This window comes from Equus quagga, chromosome 4 (genome assembly GCF_021613505.1).
Source record: "Equus quagga isolate Etosha38 chromosome 4, UCLA_HA_Equagga_1.0, whole genome shotgun sequence".
NCBI classification, from domain to species: Eukaryota; Metazoa; Chordata; class Mammalia; order Perissodactyla; family Equidae; genus Equus; species Equus quagga.
Window position 1 is genome coordinate 21047508 of NC_060270.1, and position 20077 is coordinate 21067584.

Here is a 20077-nt window from a genome sequence, read left to right on the forward strand (position 1 = left end):
AAAAAAATCACTCCATTGGCTGCCTAGCATAAGGGAGCATTTCTCAAGTGGGTGTCCACTATCATAACACAGGGGTGAGGGGACTGAGTTCCCTCTAGAAATTTAAAATTTTGTATTCTCATTTTGATAATAATCTATTTTTAAAAATCAATATAAACATATTCTGTATCATCTAGATTCATCTAGATGACAGAGTAGTGCCATGAAATTTCTGTGCCTGAATTTGGTTTTGCGTTTACAACCACAATAACACTAATCTAGCTGTATGCACTAATGAGAAATTAACATAAGTTAAATACATAATAAATGCATTTGTACTAAGTGAAAACCAAATTAAGGAACACTATATGAATGAAGAGCTCACAGTAGTCTGAACAGACAAAATAGGTGGGAGAATTGAGTCGTTATTCTGCACATGGTACAGGAATGGAAACCTAAATAAACGAATAAAATGGCTTTATATAGATTATTCAAGTTTGAAATGCATTAGTGTAAAATATAGAAACATCAGGAAGCCACAAGGGCAAAGGAAGATGTATAACACATAAATTGAACACAAATCTGTTGGCCACATTTTAATTATAACCAATCATTCCTCACATTCCATCCTGGCTAATAGCTAAATTGAAGAGATAAAAACCACGGAAAAAACGCAGAATATGACACTAATATTGGTGGCAGTCTTGATTTTAAAAAAAACCAAAAAACACAGGATCTGTTGATTTCACGACCTCAATTTCAGCATTATATTGGTCAGAAACTCTCTATTAAGGGTTACACATGATGAATACTTAGATTATACCAAAAAGAGCTTTATTTTTCTTTCTCCATAAAAATAACATGCTTATTAAAGAAAATATGGAAATGCAGAACAAAGAAAATAAAATCACCTACACTCTTCTTACCCAAACCACTGTTAGCATTTTGGAATATTTCTCTGTATTATTCAATACAGAATTCTTTTTTTGTTTTTCTTTAACACGAGTGAAATCACAGTACACTACAAATCACTTATAATAAACACATTAACTTAGAATAACTTTACTGGATTCAAACTCTAAATCCAAATAGGCCACTTAGGATTCTCTGAGTGAGAGCCAGGTGAGAGACCCTAAATATCTTCTATACTACTGTCTTTGATTCTAAAAAATAAATAATTAGTAACGAGGATTTTCTGAAGTGAAGAGAGGTAATGAGATTATGAGAACCTGAAGGAAAGTAACTAGAATCATAACACAATTTAGAGACAGAAAAACACGTACTTTAAATCTGGGAATGTCAACTATTTCACCTATAGCCCTAAATTACTTCATCTCTTATTATAAAAGATGTATAACCAATTAAATGAACTTACCAATGTTCAAAACAAACTGTTATATGTACACTTTTAAATACAGAGAGCTTTTGCTTGAAATACATATCAAAATGTTGAATATTTTTAAGCCACAAAAATATAAAATGAAATATAAGTAAATGGGGGAGGGGTGCATGGCACATAATTAGAAACTTAAAAGATCTGGCATTAAACACACACACACACACAAAAGTTTAATCCTGGCCTTGTCACAGACACCTATGTAATCTTGTTTAAGGCACTTGGTATCTTTGGCCAGTTTCTGAACCTATAAAATGAGGAAGCTAGAGATTCACTCTAGTTTATAAATCCTATTGAGATTTTTTTCCCTCTGCACACCTCATCTCACAAATCAAACTGAGATGAAAAAACTTTTTACTAAATTCATTTCAATTAGTATCAAAGAAAAAAAAAGTCTTCCAGTAAATTAGGACTTACGCTCTTAGAATTGGTTCCATCTAATGTGGCGGTTAAGCTTTTCTAATGGCTAGTGGCATCCTGTTAACATATCAATTGCTTTCAACATAACATATCAACCTAGCAAGATCAAATCTGCTTTTTATTCCTGCTTCCAAAACACCAATGGCAAAGTAAACAAGAGATGAAAAACATACAATATCATCTATGATAAGGTCTACATATTAATAGTTTAAAAAAGAATAAAGAAAATATATGAAATGTATGTTTTCATACGCAATATGATGTTGAACTAATAAGCACCTCTATGTAAAGTAATTAATTTCCGAATTTTAAGTAGCCAAAAAACTTACATATAAGATCCTATTCCTAATGAAATTCCATATTTTAATAATATAAGCACACTGTCCTCACCCTACAAATAAAAAGCCAGGCTGGAAATTATCTAGAGGAAATCAATAGGGATGAAACCATACATAGTCAATGAACACTGAAGTACAACTACCCAATTATTTTTACACGTAGAACTGCTGTGTACTTGGTACTCAGGCAGCCATCTAGTCTCAAAATAGTGTAGGTTAAGAACAATGAGAAACCCAAGCTTTAGTTAACTATTGGTTAATGTGCTTTGACTCACCTTAGTCCAAGGATGTGCCTTAATTTGAGGGAATTTGAATTCTGTGTAGTTTGGGTTCATTTCTCTAATTTGCTCCCTTGTTGGCGTCCCCAGGACCTAGATAAAGAAAGTAAGTTACTGACATATTTCTCTATACACTTAAAATTTAGTCTATGTTTCAATGGATTTTAAAAGGAATTCCAAAGTTACAAAATACATAACTTGATAAACAGAGCAGACTTTGTGAAAGACTTTAATTACTTTATTTTATTGAGGTCATAATAGCTTATAACACTGTGGAATTTCAGTTGTACATTATTGTCAGTCACCAAATAAATGTGCCACTTAACCCCTTGTGCCCACTTCTCAACCCCTATCCTCTCTGGTAACCACTAAACTATTCTCTTTGTCTGTGTGTTAGTTTACTGTGAAAGACTTTAATTTTTAACTGACTACAGATCCAAGGCTATACTACCCTACACAAACTTTTATGATAATAATAATGTTAAGTCAGGGTTGTACAAAAAGATCACCCAAAAACACTCAAGTAAAAATCAGGTATCTTCGTCCTATCTAGAAAAACAATCTATTGCAATGATGGCCTCTGAAATAATATCTCTTATTCATTTAGTAAAGTATAGCCAAAGGTTTTATTATCAATAAATTAATTAATCAGGAGACTCTTACTCAAATATGGTCATCAATAATTCCATTCAATCACTGAACATTTAGTGAGCATCCCCTGTGTACAAGGAGCTATGCTATGATATACGGAGGATACAAAGAACAAGACATTTGTGTGTGGAAAAAAGCATAACTACAGTACAAGGTAAAAATATACTGAGAACTTCATTGCATCTATAGCTGTAGCAGGCACTGGACAAAGGAAAGTATATGGACCTGGCTGCACAAGACAGGCGACAGGAAGAAACATTAAATACTAAAAATGAGCACTTTGAAGAAAGACGACATACATTACTCATCTTTATAACTCTAGGGGTCTAGTATAAAACAAGACTGTTCAAATAAAACATTAAGCCATTTACAATTCAAAGATAGTTGCACAGAAGGAGCAGAATGTAATGTTAAGTACTTGACTTGTGGTGGCAACCAGTGAATAATCAGGGCAAAGTAAGAATTTCAGGGTTTTTTTTGTTGGTTCTAATTCTTTAGACTTCATTAAAACTTTCAGAACTTACTCAAAATTTTAAAAGTTCTAGTCTTCAAAAGACACTCTTAAAAAAAAAAGGCAAGCCATAGACTGAGAATAAACATTTGTAAAACATATATTCTGCAAAGAACTTGTATCTAGAATATAGAGGAGTCATAATTCAAAAACAAGAAGACAACCCAATAGAAATGGACAACAGATATGACCAGACACTTCACCAAAGACGACACAGAGATAGTAAATAAGCACATGAAAAGATGCTTAACATCATTAATCATTAGGGAAATGCTAACTAAAACTACAAGATACCACCTACACACCTACTAAGAAAGCTAAATTAAAGACTGACTACATACACCAGTCTTGGTGAGGATATAGAACAACTAAATCTCTCATCTACTGCTGATGGAAATGTAAAATGGTATGGCACCTTAGAAAACACTTTGACAGCCTGTTAAAAAGTTAAACATATACTTACCATATACCCATCATTCCCATTCCTAGGTATTTATCCAAGAGAAATGGAAGCCATGTCCATACAAAGACTTGCACATAAATGTGCACAGCATCTAGTTTACAAGTGCTGAAAAGTGGGAACAACCCAAATACCCACAACAGGTGAATGAATAAACAAATGATGGTATACCCATGTAATAGAATACTACTCAACAATAAAAAGAACAACACGGAGGAATCTAAAACCAACTACACTGAGTAGAAGAAGTCACACCAAAAAGGGTATCTACTGTATAATTTCATTCATACGGAATTCTAGAAAATTTTCTTTCTACAGTGACAGAAAGAAGATCCACGGTTGTGAGGGGCTGGAGAGAAGTATTACACAAAGGGACTAGGAAATTACTAGGAGTGATGAAAATGTTTATTACCTTGATTTCACAGAGATAGTTTCATGGGTATATACATGTCAAAACTTACCAAACTGTATACTTTAAATATGTATTTTATTGTGTGTCATTTATACCTGTAACAAAAACTTGCAGAAATTATTTAAATACTAGAATACATAAAGTTTGAGTGAGACAGGTGATAACATTCTGACCTACAGAGTCATCATATTATTTGTCAATATACGTCAAAAGGAATCTAGTTAACCATAAACTGACCTTTAATTGCCTATAAGATAATTTCTGAGCAAACTCCTGATGTTATCAGAAAGAAAATAAAAAGATGCATAAAAATAATCTAAATTATAACACATCATTCTAACTCTTATTTCAAACATTGTTCTGGGGGAAAGCTCACTCTTACAGCACTGGAAACATATCTCCAGTTACACAACCTGCCTTCCTTCTTGTAGCAGAATTTCAGCTTTACAGAGAAGAGCAAGGTATCTAGTATAGTGAAGGAAAATCTCTGCCTTTGTAGCTGTAGATACCAGAACTTTATAAGTCAGGAACTATTCATACATAAAATATGAAGGTTAAAAAGGAATTTTAACTTACTTTTTATTTTTAAATAATAAAGCAAGCACTTATATTCCAGATTGAACCCTTGATGAAGGGCGTGTGGGTGTCTCTGTGTGTCTGTGTATGTATGTACATATACTGGGAAAGAGGGAAAGGAACGAAAAAGAAGGGAGAGTGAACTTATCAGTAATTCTGCCCCACAAATGCAACTCCATTGGATTCTTTTAAGTACTAAAGAAAAACAACTGCAATGACATCAATAAATGAGTATTTAAAAATGTGTACCTTCAATGATCCCACAACTTACTAATTCCATTTTAAGATATATACAACCTAGAGAAACTCTACACATCTAAAGTAACATTGCTAATAATAATAAAACATTGCAGGCAAAAGCAAAAATCCAAAAGTAGAAGTAATAAATAAACTGTGGAATAGTCATACAATGGTATACTAACTAGCAATGAAAATGAACGAACCAGAGATACACATACCTTATGGATGAATGTTATGCAGTGGTGAGTTTTCACTCAACAATGAACACGTACAGTTTCACTGCCTTATATAAAGTTTAAAAATAGGCAACACTAAACTATATTTTAGTTCACATATTAAAACCACGTAAAACTAAATCAAAAGCATGGGACTATTCATTAGAAAAATAAGCATAGTTTAGCTCAACAGAGAGGAGGTAAGAGGAGCTATTGTGACTAGGATGGGGCATAAGTAGTTCCTCTAATTCTTAATATGAGTGGTAGTTACTTTGATATTAACTTTATTATTGTGATTTAAACTGAACATATTTTTATATATTTTTCAATATATATTTCACAATAAACAAAATGACACTTAAGAAATGTCCACTCTTAAAAAGTGAGTATTTGTTGTGCAGCCCCCCTCTATTTATTCAGTACTTTGTTAACACAAGATAATCCTAATGCCCTACAAGTTGGGAAGAATGCCAAAAGGAATGAAAGTTGTACGACATCCATTAGTAAATGCATCCTTTTACCATATGGACAGAGATCACATGAACTTATCAGCCATTTGGCTAACTTTTCAAAAGAGCCAACGTAAGAGAATTCAAGAGTTACAAACCATATAATGAAAAGGCAGGACACGCCCTGAAGTGACCGTTACAATTCTTGCATGTTTTTTACTATAATCTAAGAATATTCCCAAAGGAAGTAAATCTGTGAAATATACAACAGCTGAGAAACATATGTCATATACATGAGGTTTGCTTAATACACAAACTTTCAATAATTTATTTAATGCGAAAGCAAGAAGGTATAGTATATGTATGTGTGTATCCACTCCCATATCCTCCTCTCTAAATTCACTGTCTCACAGCCACTTAAATCTAATCATTTACCCAAAATTTTATAATGAAAAACTTCAAACATATAGAAAAGCTGCACTTTTTTTCTTACAGTGAAAAACTGGTTCCCCCTTATACCAACTACCCAGATTCTATAATTAACATCTTACTATATTTGGTTCAACACATTTCCACTCCTCTATCCATACAGCAATCCACCTTATTTTTTGATGCATTTCAAAGTCAGCTGCAGACATTAGTACAGGTCAGCATACATATAATCAACTAAGGTTCAATATTTATCACTTTTTATTCTAAGCATTTCTTGCATACTAGAATCCTCCTTCAATAAACACCAGTGCATGGATGTGGAAAATCTTTTATCACAACGGGAAATAATCTGCTTGGATGAATAGTGATGACATAAAAAAGATTCTTAATTATACTTCTAACTGTTGGTCAGAGTTTAACTGTGTTCTTTACCTTCAAAATATGGATATTTGTGACTTTTAAGAAGCCTAATTACTAAGTATTAAATGGAATCATTGATATATTCACTATCAATTATTTAAAAGCAATTAACCAAATAAATTAGTCTGCCAGCACAAAGTGGCAATGGAGACCTGACTCCTTCGTTACAGCCACGTGACCTTGAATCACTAACGCTATTAAATGGGGAAACAGATTCTAACATTACAGTATGTTCTATGTCTAATTTCTCTTGCCAGATATTGCACTACTATAATCATTTTTCTATTCTTTTTCTTATTATTTTTTTAACTTAAAGCCAGGTTCTCCCCAGGCTGGCTAACAGAGATGGAAACTAGATGGGAGATCCTCCAGTCTAGGAGTCAGTAAACTTTTTCTATAAAGGGCCAGAGAGTAAATACTTGAGGCTTTGTGGGCCACAGAGCCTGTCACTAGTCAACTCTGCTACTGTAGCACAAAGCAGCCATAAACCAAAGTTTATTTACAAAAGTAGGCAGTATTTTATCCCTGGGCCCTACCTGTCCAGCTCTGATCTAGTCTGAACATTTTTAGAGATGAGAAAAACTGAGACCCAGAAGGAGCAACTTTTTAGAGGTCAGAACTAATTAGAGGCAGATCTAGGACACAATTTAAATCTCATCAGTGGCAAACCAATTCTAGGAGATGGCACCAAAGAATCTTTTTGTTGGACTTGGTTAGAAAGCAAATTTTGGTAGTTGTGAAAAATATTGATGCTATTAAGCATGAAGGAATAGAGCTAGAAGAGAAAATAATATTTAAGGCATTCAAGAAGAAGCTGGAGGAGTTCTCTACCAGTGGTGGATATTAAGTATATCCTTTAGAAGAGAGCTTGAGGCTAGAAAAACAGCTTTGGTAGTACCTGACGTACAGGTGCTAGGTGGCTGCAACAGTGCAGAACAGGCAAAGTAGTTTGAAGGAGAAGAGTGCTAAAGATGGGGACCTACAGGACACAAATATATGGAAAAAAGAAAATTTAAAAAGAAGGCTACAACAGAAGTCCAAAAGATTGGAAGTCCCACAGACAATGATACCATGGAGGCCAAGAAAACTGAACATTTAAAGGACAGAAAGGTGGGTATCTTATGACACAATGAGCCCTGGTAAAATAAAGGCCAAAGCTATTCACTGCAGCTGATCTTGGTGAGATCAGTCATGAGACGAACAAGCAGACCATAATCATCTGAAATGAGTAAGTGGAGACAGCATACATAAATTCTCCTTTCAAAAGGCACATCAGGGAAGGAAAGGAGAGAAAGAAAAAATAGTTATTGAGCACCCATTAAAGAGCTACGTAAGAGTTCTTTGCTAGGTACACGAATTTTCTTTCCTCATTTAAACTTTATAGATACTCTATTACCCCCTTTTATACCTAAAAGAAACCTAAGGTTGACTGAGGTAAATTGATTTCTCAAAGTTACAGTTTATCTGTGATAGATATGGGATTCAAGTGCATGTGGAGATGACTCCCTAAAAAGGTCTACTCAATATTAAGGGCAGAAACAGCGGAAGGTTTTTTAAAAATAATTTTTAAAAAATCACTTTCTTAAACTTCATTGATTATACCATGAAATGAAACCTGAATCCTTTTGAGTTGTGCAGGATATAAAGATTTCATAAGATCACAAGACTATAATTAAAAGTTTTTTAAGACATTTTTAGACATTTCTTGACAATTTAAAAAAACACAATTTAAATAAAATTGACCCATACTGTGGTAATCCAATTTAATAAAAAGAATATCTTCAACTGATAATATTATAGATCTTAGGCAAGAGAAGAACCATAAGAAGCAATAAAGACACCTTAACAGGCTAAATAAGATGAAAAAGTTTAACAAATCTCAAACTAATTTTACAGATTTTTGTAAAAATTCTTCTAATAATTCAGCAATTTTGATAAATCATTCAGGCTTCTTTTGTTGTAGATTCTCACTGTAAATCCCATGCTTACTCATGCTTAAGGATTTTTGTCTGTTAGTAACTGTTTCACATCTGTAGAATTTTGATTGGAATGTTAGATAGTGGGCAAATAATGTGGATGTAAATATTATGAGGAACTGTAATTGCAAGAATTTTTAATTGCAAGGCTTAAGTTGCAGAAATTATTGTTATTGAAATGCTTTAGGTATAAATACTGTGCATATCTAACAGGGAGCCATTAACTACTTTAAGGTGGTCAAATGTAAATAAAAAGTCTTATATAAAGTAGTACAATTTCGTGTAACTTTGTATCACTAGTTCAACAAATTTGGAATGTCATGCAAAGGCTTGTATTTAAAAAAATAAAAAAGATTATTATGGACTTCTGCTTCTGGTCATTACAAAATAACCGATAACTAGAATTGCCCTCCAGATGTAAACAACTACAAAACTGACAAACAAAACACTCTTTAAAAGAAGAAGGAAAATATGATCTAGAAACAAGAGAAAAAAAAATCAGTCAACAGACTCAGATCCAGAAATGACAGGGATGATACAATGAGCAAATAAGGACTTTAAAACAGCTATTATAATGAGTGAAATGGAAGACCAAAAGAAGAACCAAATACTAACTGTACAGTTGAAAAATAAAATGAAAAATGAATACTCCACAGGAGGTCTAACAGCATGTTAGACACTATAGAAGAAAAACAATCAGTGACCTTAAAAAAAAAGTAATATAAACTATCAAAGCTGAAGCATGGAGGTAAAGAAGGCTAGAAAAACATGTACATGTGATTGGAGTCTGAGAAGGGGTTGAGGGAAGAGATGCAGAAAAACTACTTGAAGAAACAGTGGCCAAAATTTTCCCAAATTTGATGAAAATTCAATAAAAAGCTCAATGAACCCTAAGCAGCATAAATATAAAAAAATATTACCCCAAGTCAGAATCAACCAATAAAAGCCACTGTTAAGGGGAAAATCTTTCCCCAAACAAAAAGATAGATTATACACAGGGTTATCAACAGTAAGAATGACAACTGACTTCTCATCAGAAACAGTGCAAGCCAGAAGAAAATAAAGTCATTTCTATAGAATGAAAGAAAAAAAGCTGGAAACCAAGAAATTCTATATACAGTGAAAATACCCTTCAAAAGACATTATTAGGCACACAAAAACTAAGAGCTTGTTACCAGGAGATTTTCACTACAAGTAAGTACTTCAAGATGAAAGAAAAGGTTTTCACACGGACATTCCTATCTACACAAAGGAATAAAAACCACTGAAAATGGTAAATATGTGGCTAAATGTATGACATTTCCCCCTTGCTTTTAAGTTTCTGTAGAAGAAACTGAGTGTTTAAAGCAAAATAATAAACTATTGTGGAAGTATTGTGGAAGTAAAATGTATGACAGCAATAACACAAAGTACAGGAAGGGGAAATGGAAATATACTGTTATAAGCTTCTTACTTTATATGTGACGTGATGTATTATTATTTGTAGACTGTGATAAAGATGCCCATTTTCAATCCTAGAACAAACTTTAAAAATGCAGCAAGGAGGTAAACAGGGAAAATAAAAAATAATCATTACAGGGGTCGGCCCGATGGCTGAGTGGTTAAGTTCGTGCGCTCCGCTTTGGCGGTTCAGGGTTTCGCTGGTTGGGATCCTGGATGCAGACATGGTACCACTCATCAGGCCATGCTGAGGCGGTGTCCCACATGTCACAACCAGATGCACTCAACAACTAGAATATACAACTATATACTGGTGGGCTTTGGGGAGAAGAAGGAAGGAAAAACAAACGATTGGCAACAGCTGTTAGCTCAGGTGTCAATCTTTAAAAAAAACAAAACACCTCATTATGTCCATAAGGTGGCAGTATAAAAAAGGAAAAAAATAAAATAAAAAATAATTATCAAGGTGGAATACTTAAACCCAACCATATTAATAATTACATTCAATGTAAATTAATGTAATTAATTTAATTGGGTTCTAAACACCCCAATTAAAACGCAGAAATTGTCAGACTGGATAAAAAAAAAGAAGACCTAAGCATATACACTCTGTAAGAAATGAACTTTAAATATAAACATACAACGGTTAAAAAGATATACCATGCAAACACTAAGTATAAGAAAGATGGAGTGCCTACATTAATAACAGAAAATGTAGACTTCAGGACAAGGAAATTAAACAAAATAAAGAGGTATGAATTCCCAATAATAAAAGTAATTTTAAGACTAATTCTAAGACCACGTGTTGATGAGAATGTAGAACACTGGAACTCTCAAACGTTGTCAATGGGAGTGAAAAATAGTAAAACTGCTTTGGAAAACAGTTTGGCAATTTCTTATAAAGTTAACATATACTTATCATACGACCAGCAATTTCAGTCCTAGCTTTTTATTGAAGAGAAATATAAATATATGTTTGCAAAAATATTTGTAAACAAACATTCATAGCAGCTTTACTCCTAATAGCTAAAAGCCAAAAACAAGTCAAATGGCCATCCACAAAGGAACAGATAAACAAATTGTAGTATATTCATATAAGAGAATAGAATTCATCATAAAATAGGTGATACAAGAAACAAAATGGATAAATCTCAAAAACATGATGTTGAGCAAAAGAAGTCAGATAAAAAAGAAACATACTATATGAAATTCTAGAACAGGAAAAGCTAATCTGTAGTGACAGAAAGTAGACCAATGGTCACCTGAGACAGAAGATGGGAGACTGACTGGGAAGGGACACAAAAAGGGTGATCAACTGTCTGGTTTGCCTGGGATTATGGCAGCAAAACCCTCAGTCCTGGGCAAACCGGGCCGTTTGGTCACCCCAGGCACTACACAGGAACACTTTGGGGTGATGGAATTCTTGACCAGGATGGTAGTTATATATGTTTGTCAAAACTCATTAAATTGTTCACTTAAAACAGCTACATTTTATTGTAGGTAAATTACATCTCTATGAAGTTGACTTAAAAAGTAAAATAGACCATTTTGTAATTTGTGATGCCTTTACTACACTGAAAACAACCATATGTTAACCCTTCAAATATTGCTATTTTGAGGCTAGTATTAAAAGTATCAGAGTCTTCAAACTCTAAAATTAGAATTATTTTATATATAATATGTACAGTCTTTAAGAAAGCAAAGTTATGATTTAAGACGGAAAGGAATGTAAGAATGCAGAAGTAGGACATAATTCAAGAGGCGTTTAAAAATTTTTTTTCAGCCTCTTAAGTCATTCACTCATTTAAAACACTTACTGCGTTCCTATGCTCAAGCAGCTCTAGGGCAGAGACTTATCCATAAATCAACTACAATCAGTCAAGATCAGTATAACAAAATAACCATAGATTGTGTGTGAGGTGAAAGTGCTACACTGCACTGGAGTGAGGAAGAAACTCAGGAAAGAGTTCTGGAGGAGAGACCAGAGCTGATTTGACCTGAGGAATCTGGGAAGCAAATGAGTGAGAAGTACATCATTCTATGCAAGCTAGGTATGAAGTGGAAAACAGTATGATTTTGGCTAACTGTAAAGGCTGAGTGCTAACAGAGAATAAGGATTGGATAATGGGTGGATGGCAACATTAAAGGCTGAAAGATAAACAAGTGACAGATTATGAAGAGCAAAGATTACCATCTGCAATCAACACCACAAACATAAGACATTTTAACAAATCAACTATGCTATTTCTACCTCTGAGTATATCTTTACGTTTTAAGTTTGTATTACGTTCAGAGTATATTTCTACCTGATTTACTCTAGCTGAATTATACGTTTGGAAACTTTGAAATCATATAATTGAACTTTTTTATTTTATAGATTAAAAAGGATGTTTGAGATGGATCTCATCATTTCTGACAAAAAACAAGTCTTAGCGTTCCCTTAAATTTTTTTTAAACGTTCTCTACATTTCTTCTTCATTGTTTTTTTTTTTTTAAAGATTGGCACCTAAGCTAACATCTGTTGCCAATCTTCTTTTTTTCCCCTCTTCTTCTCCCCAAAGCCCCCCAAGTACAGTCGTATATTCTAGTTGTGAGTACCTCTCATTGTGCTACGTGGGACGCCGCTTCAGCGTGGCCTGATGAGCGGTGCCATGTCCACACCCAGGATCCGAACCAGCGAAAACCTGGGCCGCCAAAAGCGGAGCACGTGAACTTAACCACTCGGCCACGGGGCCGGCCCCAGTGTTCTCTTAAACTTTAAGAGATGGAAATCCAATTTTCCTTCAAAACTTTTAGACTAAAAGTTTTTACATACTTCTTTAAACTTATTTCTGGATCTCCTAAAAAGTGAGTTTCTCCATGACTTAAAGGACATAAAACTGCACACAAATGTTTTAAGAGCTTTTCTGTAAGTATGATATCTCACACAATAAAAAGGAGATGGGATGTTAAAGATTATCACACCACTGGGAAGAGTATGTTTTCTCAGTTATCTATTATTAGAACAAGACCTTTCCATTTATTGCAAAAAAGTACCTTTTCTTTGGTTCACCATTATGGAACATCATGGGAGGTGGGGGGTGGAAAGATTCAAAGAATCAGAGATCAGCCTGCCACATCCCTTTGGATATGCTGTTCAGGCCTTATGATTAAATCAATCATTTCATTTGTACCTGGTCCCATCTACGTATCTTGTAACATTTTTTCATTCATTTAGTCACACATTTATCCCAACACTGATAAATATCAAATCAGGAATTATGATTTAGTTCTTCAAAGAAATAAAACAAAGCCAAGAATCATCTGACGAAAGCTATGAAATACAAGTATTTCTTTCACAACCCTGCTTTTTAATAGCTCAACACCAGAGGTCGCCAAACTTCAGCAACAGAGCTGTATGTGCAGCCTTTAAAACCAAGGGTGAAGTAAAAGAAATCCTATTATAAATTCATTACTCCTTTGCTTGAAATTCTATGGTGGCTTCCAACTGCCTATATGCTAATGTAGTCTGGTCACTGCCCATAGTTCCAGCCTTCTTTCTCCTAGTAAATTCATTCTTCTAACCCCACCACTTGGAACCGTAAGCTCAAACCACAAGGAAACACATAATACATCTGATTTCACCAAGCATCTTTGTCCAAATTCACACATACGTTCTCCATTCCCTTCCTCTCCCTAAACGGTGAATACCTTTCCATGTTTCAAGATTCAGCTCAAGAGTTATTTCTCTTATGAAGCCTTTCCAGATAGTACTACCTCCAAATAGAACGCTCCTGCCTGAGATATCTATCTGCCTTACTCTGGGCGTAACATCTGGGATATTATCTGCCTTACTCTATTGCCCTCAGTTGTTCCTCTCTTCCCCTCAGTCTCTGAACTCCATGAGGGCAAGGACCCTAGCCCAGCACCCAACAAAAACTGTTCACTAAATCAACACATGTAGTTTAACATGATATGCACCCTGAAAGACTAAAAGGATGCATGGCCAGGCCTATATACATATTGAATTCAATAAAAGCTTTTTAAATAAGGGGATAAAAATTGTCTAACACAGAGGCAAGAGAGATTATATGTAGCATGGTTGAATAATTAACCATTTTCATTTCTTCTCTGCATAAAAGAACTATTTATCCAATTTGGATAATTGTCAGGTTGGCTGCCTATACCATAAGTTTGATAGATTTTTCTAATTAGAAAACTAGAAAACACATCAATGAGCAATTCTATTTCAAAATATCAGTATTCTAAACTGGCATTGGAATCACTACTATACTATACTTTTCACTTTCAGAGGACTAATATAAAATGTTGTTCCCTCTGGTAGTTCCCTACAATTTACAGGTTTTTCTTTTTTAAATCTATTAGATATGGGAAGGTAGCTAAAATACTTAACTCTCAACACATGCAGATTTTATCAATTTTTACCTTTCCCTTTAACATATGATTGAAATTTTGGTATTAAAAAACCTTTTTTTGTGGTGCAATGTTTCTTTCTCAGGGTTTTCCTCTGATTTCCAAAAGGCAAGGAGCAAAATGCTATATAGCAAGCAGCGGTCTTAAAATGCAATTAGGAACTTCAGTGAAGAAAAGGAAGAAAGGAGCAGCAAGTTGTCATGTTATTTGAACACAACTAAATTTGGCTAATTTAAAGTATTTATTCAGCCTAGGGAGGGTAAACTAGTATAAGAGGGTCCCTTTACGAGTCCATGCCCTACTCCACTCATTCTTTCTTGTGCCATCTGTCACTTAATTTGATCTGTTCCCCTTCTCTTTTTGAGGGCCAGGGGCTGGGAGGTAAAAATATGAGAAGTCCTCTCAAGTACTACGCAAAACAATGGTCAGAGTTTATTGCCTTCCTTAAACCACAGCGGAAACAGCAAACCTACCTTATCAACAGTTCCAAAGTGGATGCCCTTGTTCTTGTCTTTTTTTTTTTACTAACAGCTTTATCGAGATATCCTTCATATATTATGAAGTTCACCCCTTTAAAGTATACAATTCAGTGGCTTTTTAGTATATTCAGAGGTGTACAACCATCACTTATCTAATTTTATAACATGTTCATCACCCCAAAATGAAACTCTGTACCCATGAGCAGTCATTCTCATTCCCACACCCCCAGCTCCTGACAACCACTAATCTAATTTCTGTCTCTACAAATGTGGACATTTCATATAAACGGAATCACGTAACATGTAGCCTTTTGTGTCTGACATTTTCTGTACCCAATCATCAGTTGGTGGACATTTTAAATGTTTCCACTTTTTGGCTATAAATAATGCCGTTATAAACATTTGTGTACAAGTTTTTGTGAGGACACGTTTTCAATTCTCTGAGGTATTTACCTATGAATGGAACTACTAGGTCATATGGTACCTTTATGTTTAATATTTTGAGGATGTGCCAAACCATTTTGGGTTGCACCATTTTAGAATCCCACTAGCAATGTATGAAAATTTCAATTTCTCCACGACCTCACCAACATTAGTTATTGTCTTTTCATCTTAGCCATCCTAGTGAATGTGATGTAGTATTCATTATGGTATTGATTTGCATTTCTCTAAAGACTAATGATATTGAGCATCTTTTCTTTTGCTTACTGGTCATTTGTATGTTTTCTTTGAGAAATGTCTATTCAGATCTTTTGCCTATTTTTCAATTTAGCTGTCGTTTTATTGTTGAGTTGTAAAAGTTCCTTATATATTCTGGACATAAGTCCCTTATCAGATATATGATTTGCAAAAATTTTCTCCCATTCTGTGGGTTGTCATCTAACTTTCTTGATGGTGTACTTTGCAGCACAAAAGTTTTTAATTCTGATGAAGTTCAGCATATCGATTTTTTCTACTGTCATTTGTGCTTTTTGTGTCATATCTAAGAAACCGCTAGCTAACCGAAGGTCACAAAGATTTATACCTACGTTTCCTTCTAAGAGTTTTATAGTTTTGCCTCTTGCATTTAGGTCTTTGATCCATTTTTAGTTAATTTTTGTATATGCTGAGAGGTAAGGATCCAACTTCATTCTTTTACATATGGATATCTAGTTGCCTAAGTATCATTTTTTAAAAGACTATTCCTCCCCCACTGAACTGCCTTGGAATCCTTGTCAAAAATCAATTGACCATAAATCTAAAGGTCTATTTCTGGACTCTCAATTTTATTCCATTGATTTATATGGCTATGCTCATGACAGTACTATATATATATTTTTTTAGCTTTAGTGAGGTATAATTGACAAATAAAAGTGTAAGACATACAAAATGTATATGTAGTGATTTGATACACATAAACATTGTGAAACGATTCCTACCATCTAGTTAATTAACACATCCATCACTCGACATTTTTATCTTTTTTTTTATCGGTGAGAACATTTACCTTTTACTCTCTTGGCAAATTTCTATTAAATAACGTAGAGTGTGGCCAACTATAGATGTTTTACACTAGAGCCTCAGACCTTATTCATCTTATAGCCGAAAGTCTGTTCACTTTACCAGCCTCTTCATTTCCCCCATAGCCCAGCCCTTGGCAACCACTTTTCTACTGTTTCTATAACTGCGACTTTTTTTCTGGATTCCACATATAAGTGATACCACACAGTATTTGTCTTTCTCTGTCTGGCTTATTTCACTTAGCATAATGCCTTCAAGGTCCATCCACGTTGTCACAAATAGCAAGATTTCCTTCTTTCTCATGGCTGAATACTATTCTATTGTATATGCACTGTCTTGATTACTGCAGCTGTGTAATGAGTTTCAAAAATGAGAAGTATGACTCCTCCAACTTTATTCTTACTTTTACTCTTTTCTTTCTGATTAAAATTTTACAATTGAAACAGTCCCCACCTTCCCCCCAAAAAGGTGACTATTTGTTTTGATTACGCAAACTGTTCAACATAAAGTGAAAAAGTCATTCTTAGCTGATACATATTCACAGGCGTCAAAAGATCTTTTTTCCTAGGTGAGTCTCTGCCAAAGTGGTATGCTCAAAGAAGGAGTACAAAATAGAAAAGGGAGGAGGGTCAGAATCTCTTGGGTTAAAAAAAAAACACAAAACACTATTTCCCAAACTTTTAAAAACTACACCCCCTTTTGAGACATGTAAACATTTTAAACATCACCGAGCTCTTGCTTTGGGAATCACTAACACCATAGTTCTTTGGAGCATCACAAGCCAAGATTTTCTTCACGTCTTCCTTCTATGATACGTATAAATATGAAATAGCACTCGGTATGCTTTTACAAACTATAAATGCCCCTCTACAAGATTCAGTGTTTCTTTATATTTTTTCCACCACTTAACTCTTAAGAATCGTTGCTCAAAATTTCTATCCTTTTGCTATAAAAGGAAGCAGAGACGACTCATTAAAACACAGGTTCTGAAATCGGGATCTAGATTATAAATGCCGCTAATTTGGCAGATTTCTGCCCCAGTCCCACCCCTCACCTGCCTCTTGACATTTTTTAGATTACTCCTAAGAAACATAATGTATTAAACCAGGACCCTGAGATCAAGCAAACAAAATCAAACTGTGCAGAAGAATCTGCAGTTGATAAATAAAGGGTATTATATCCCAAGAAGAGTAATCCTATGGACGGTCTTTTGACACAGGTCCTAAAATTTAACTATCCGTAAATCAGTTTTGAGGTGACAATGTCATGAAACTTCATTTTGTGTGAAAAAAGTTTCTTTGTACGAGTAAAATATACACTGGGAACTTAGTAAATCATTCTACACTGCTTGTTTGGAGGAAAGTAAAGATTTCAAATGGAAGCCATTATTCTCTAGTCAAAAGCTAAACTGGGCCACACTGCCAGAAAAGCACTTTTCCATGCCTGGGCACACAGACCTGTAAGTATATAGAGATTTAACCAAGTATGAGTAAAAGTAGAGCCAGTACAATTTCATAGCAGTAAGTTAAAAGTGATGTTTCTTTTGGTCTATGGAAAACATCATATTAATGTAAAAATGCAGGTAAGTAGTTACTACATTACAACAATTATTTTAATGCCTCCTTTAATCATTCACTTATTTAGAAAATGCTGACATACTGTGTGTGTAATACCGATACTGCAGGCAGTTACTACAAATCGTAACCATAATTCCTTGCACTTGTATAGGGATACTTAACCTAGGGTTCCTGGATAAGCTTCAGAAAGCCCAAGGATCATCTGAAAGTATATGCAAAATTCTGGCATGTATGCATTTTTCTGGAGGGGAGTCCACTGCTTTGAACAGATTTTCAAAGTGGTCCATGATCCAAAAGCTATTAAAAGTTGCTGCTCTAGTCAGTAATTAACATGGGAAAATTTAAATAATAATATAAGAATGAATTAATCAAATATTTTGTTTACACATTACATCAATATATGTATATAGTAAAAATCTTTACCACAATGTATAATGAGGTGTACTTACATGTCCTGGGGAGTGGCAAGAGGAGATAGTAAGTTTAATATGTTGTCACTGCAGTCTGTTAACAACACAAGCTCTACAGTATGCACAAGAAATGTCACCACATTTCCACATGCATGTTAGCAAAGATATATCATGAATCCATCAAAAAACTTAGAGGAAAAAAGTATTTTATATTTATTAAATTTTGATTTAATTAAAAATATCTTAGACCTCTGTCTGAGAGACTGTTTGATAGTGAAAATGTTAAGCCAGGAAAGGAGAGCAGTGCACACACACACAGGCATTGAACATTATATGGGGACAAGATAACTGAAAATCTACAATGTTTGCTAAACAAAGATGGTGAAAATAAGGTTGAACTGCACTTGAAAGCAAAGGAATCCATTATTATAACCTTGATAGCTTTAGATGAAGCACAATTAAACCTAGTCCAAAGACATCTCAAACTGATTTGGTATATTCATTACAGTAAGATTTAGGGGCTGTTTCCTTTAGTCAGTGGTCACATTTTTTTAATACTAACATTTAGTAAATATGACTCAATGCGTTCTGGCTATCAAGTTGACATTACGGATCATACTGTTTTTCCCAGAGCTACAAAATTCCATGAATGGAGGACACCAATTGACTAAAGAGGAATCAGATAGGATTTCCCCACCATCCAACCCCTCCCGGATACGATGGTTGTAGTAATGATAATCATCGTAATCATCCTCCTCATCTTCTTATTCCTAGGATTAACATAAGGATGAAATGTGATAATGTACATAAAGTGCTTAGCCCAGTGCCTGGGGTAGAGTAGGTCTCACTCAGTGGGACCTTTTGTTTTATTTATGATTAGCAGTAGTTTCCCAATTTTGAATGTAGACTTCTGAGGAGCCAGGTAATCACTCCTCTCTTTGTCTAAATTATACTGCAAACAGCCATCGGTCAAATTGGAAGGTCAGAAAAACAATTATTTAGACCAATATTTGTAACAGAATGTGGGTTCTCAACTCTGTATAACTGTTTTCATTTGTTTACTAACAAAAGATTCCAGCACAAAACAATTGAAAACATCTATTTTCTCATAGTTTCCATGACTGCAAAAAGATATGATTGTTTAAAACAATCAACATGACCAAACAGTAAAAAGTGCAAATTCTCTCCTTTCCCCCTCTCCCCTTAATCCCACTCTCCACTGCTAAATCTTCTCCTTTCTCAATCTTTTCTACTGATAGGCATCATAAGAAATGAAGTCCATTTATGGAGCTGTGATAACATAATCAAAAGATTATTTGGGGGCCGACCTGGTGGCGTAGTGGTTAAGTTGGCACACTCTGCTTCAGCAGCCTGGGGTTCGCCAGTTTGTGTCCTGGGTGTGGACCTACACATCGCTTGTCAAGCCATGCTGTGACAGGCGTCCCACATATAAAGTAGAAGAAGATGGACACAGATGTTAGCTCCAGGCCAATCTTCCTCAGCAA

At 34.5% G+C, this 20077-nt stretch overlaps 1 protein-coding gene across 4 annotated transcripts in view; it reads right to left on the minus strand.

Moving 5' to 3' along the window:
* Positions 1-20077, minus strand: part of GSK3B (glycogen synthase kinase 3 beta) — a 205978-nt gene that overhangs the window by 39094 nt on the left and 146807 nt on the right. For all 4 annotated transcript variants that reach the window (XM_046659775.1, XM_046659773.1, XM_046659774.1 and 1 more), the window contains exon 8: positions 2409-2504. In XM_046659775.1, the coding sequence (XP_046515731.1) occupies positions 2409-2504 (96 nt within the window). The remainder of the gene's footprint in view (positions 1-2408; positions 2505-20077) is intronic.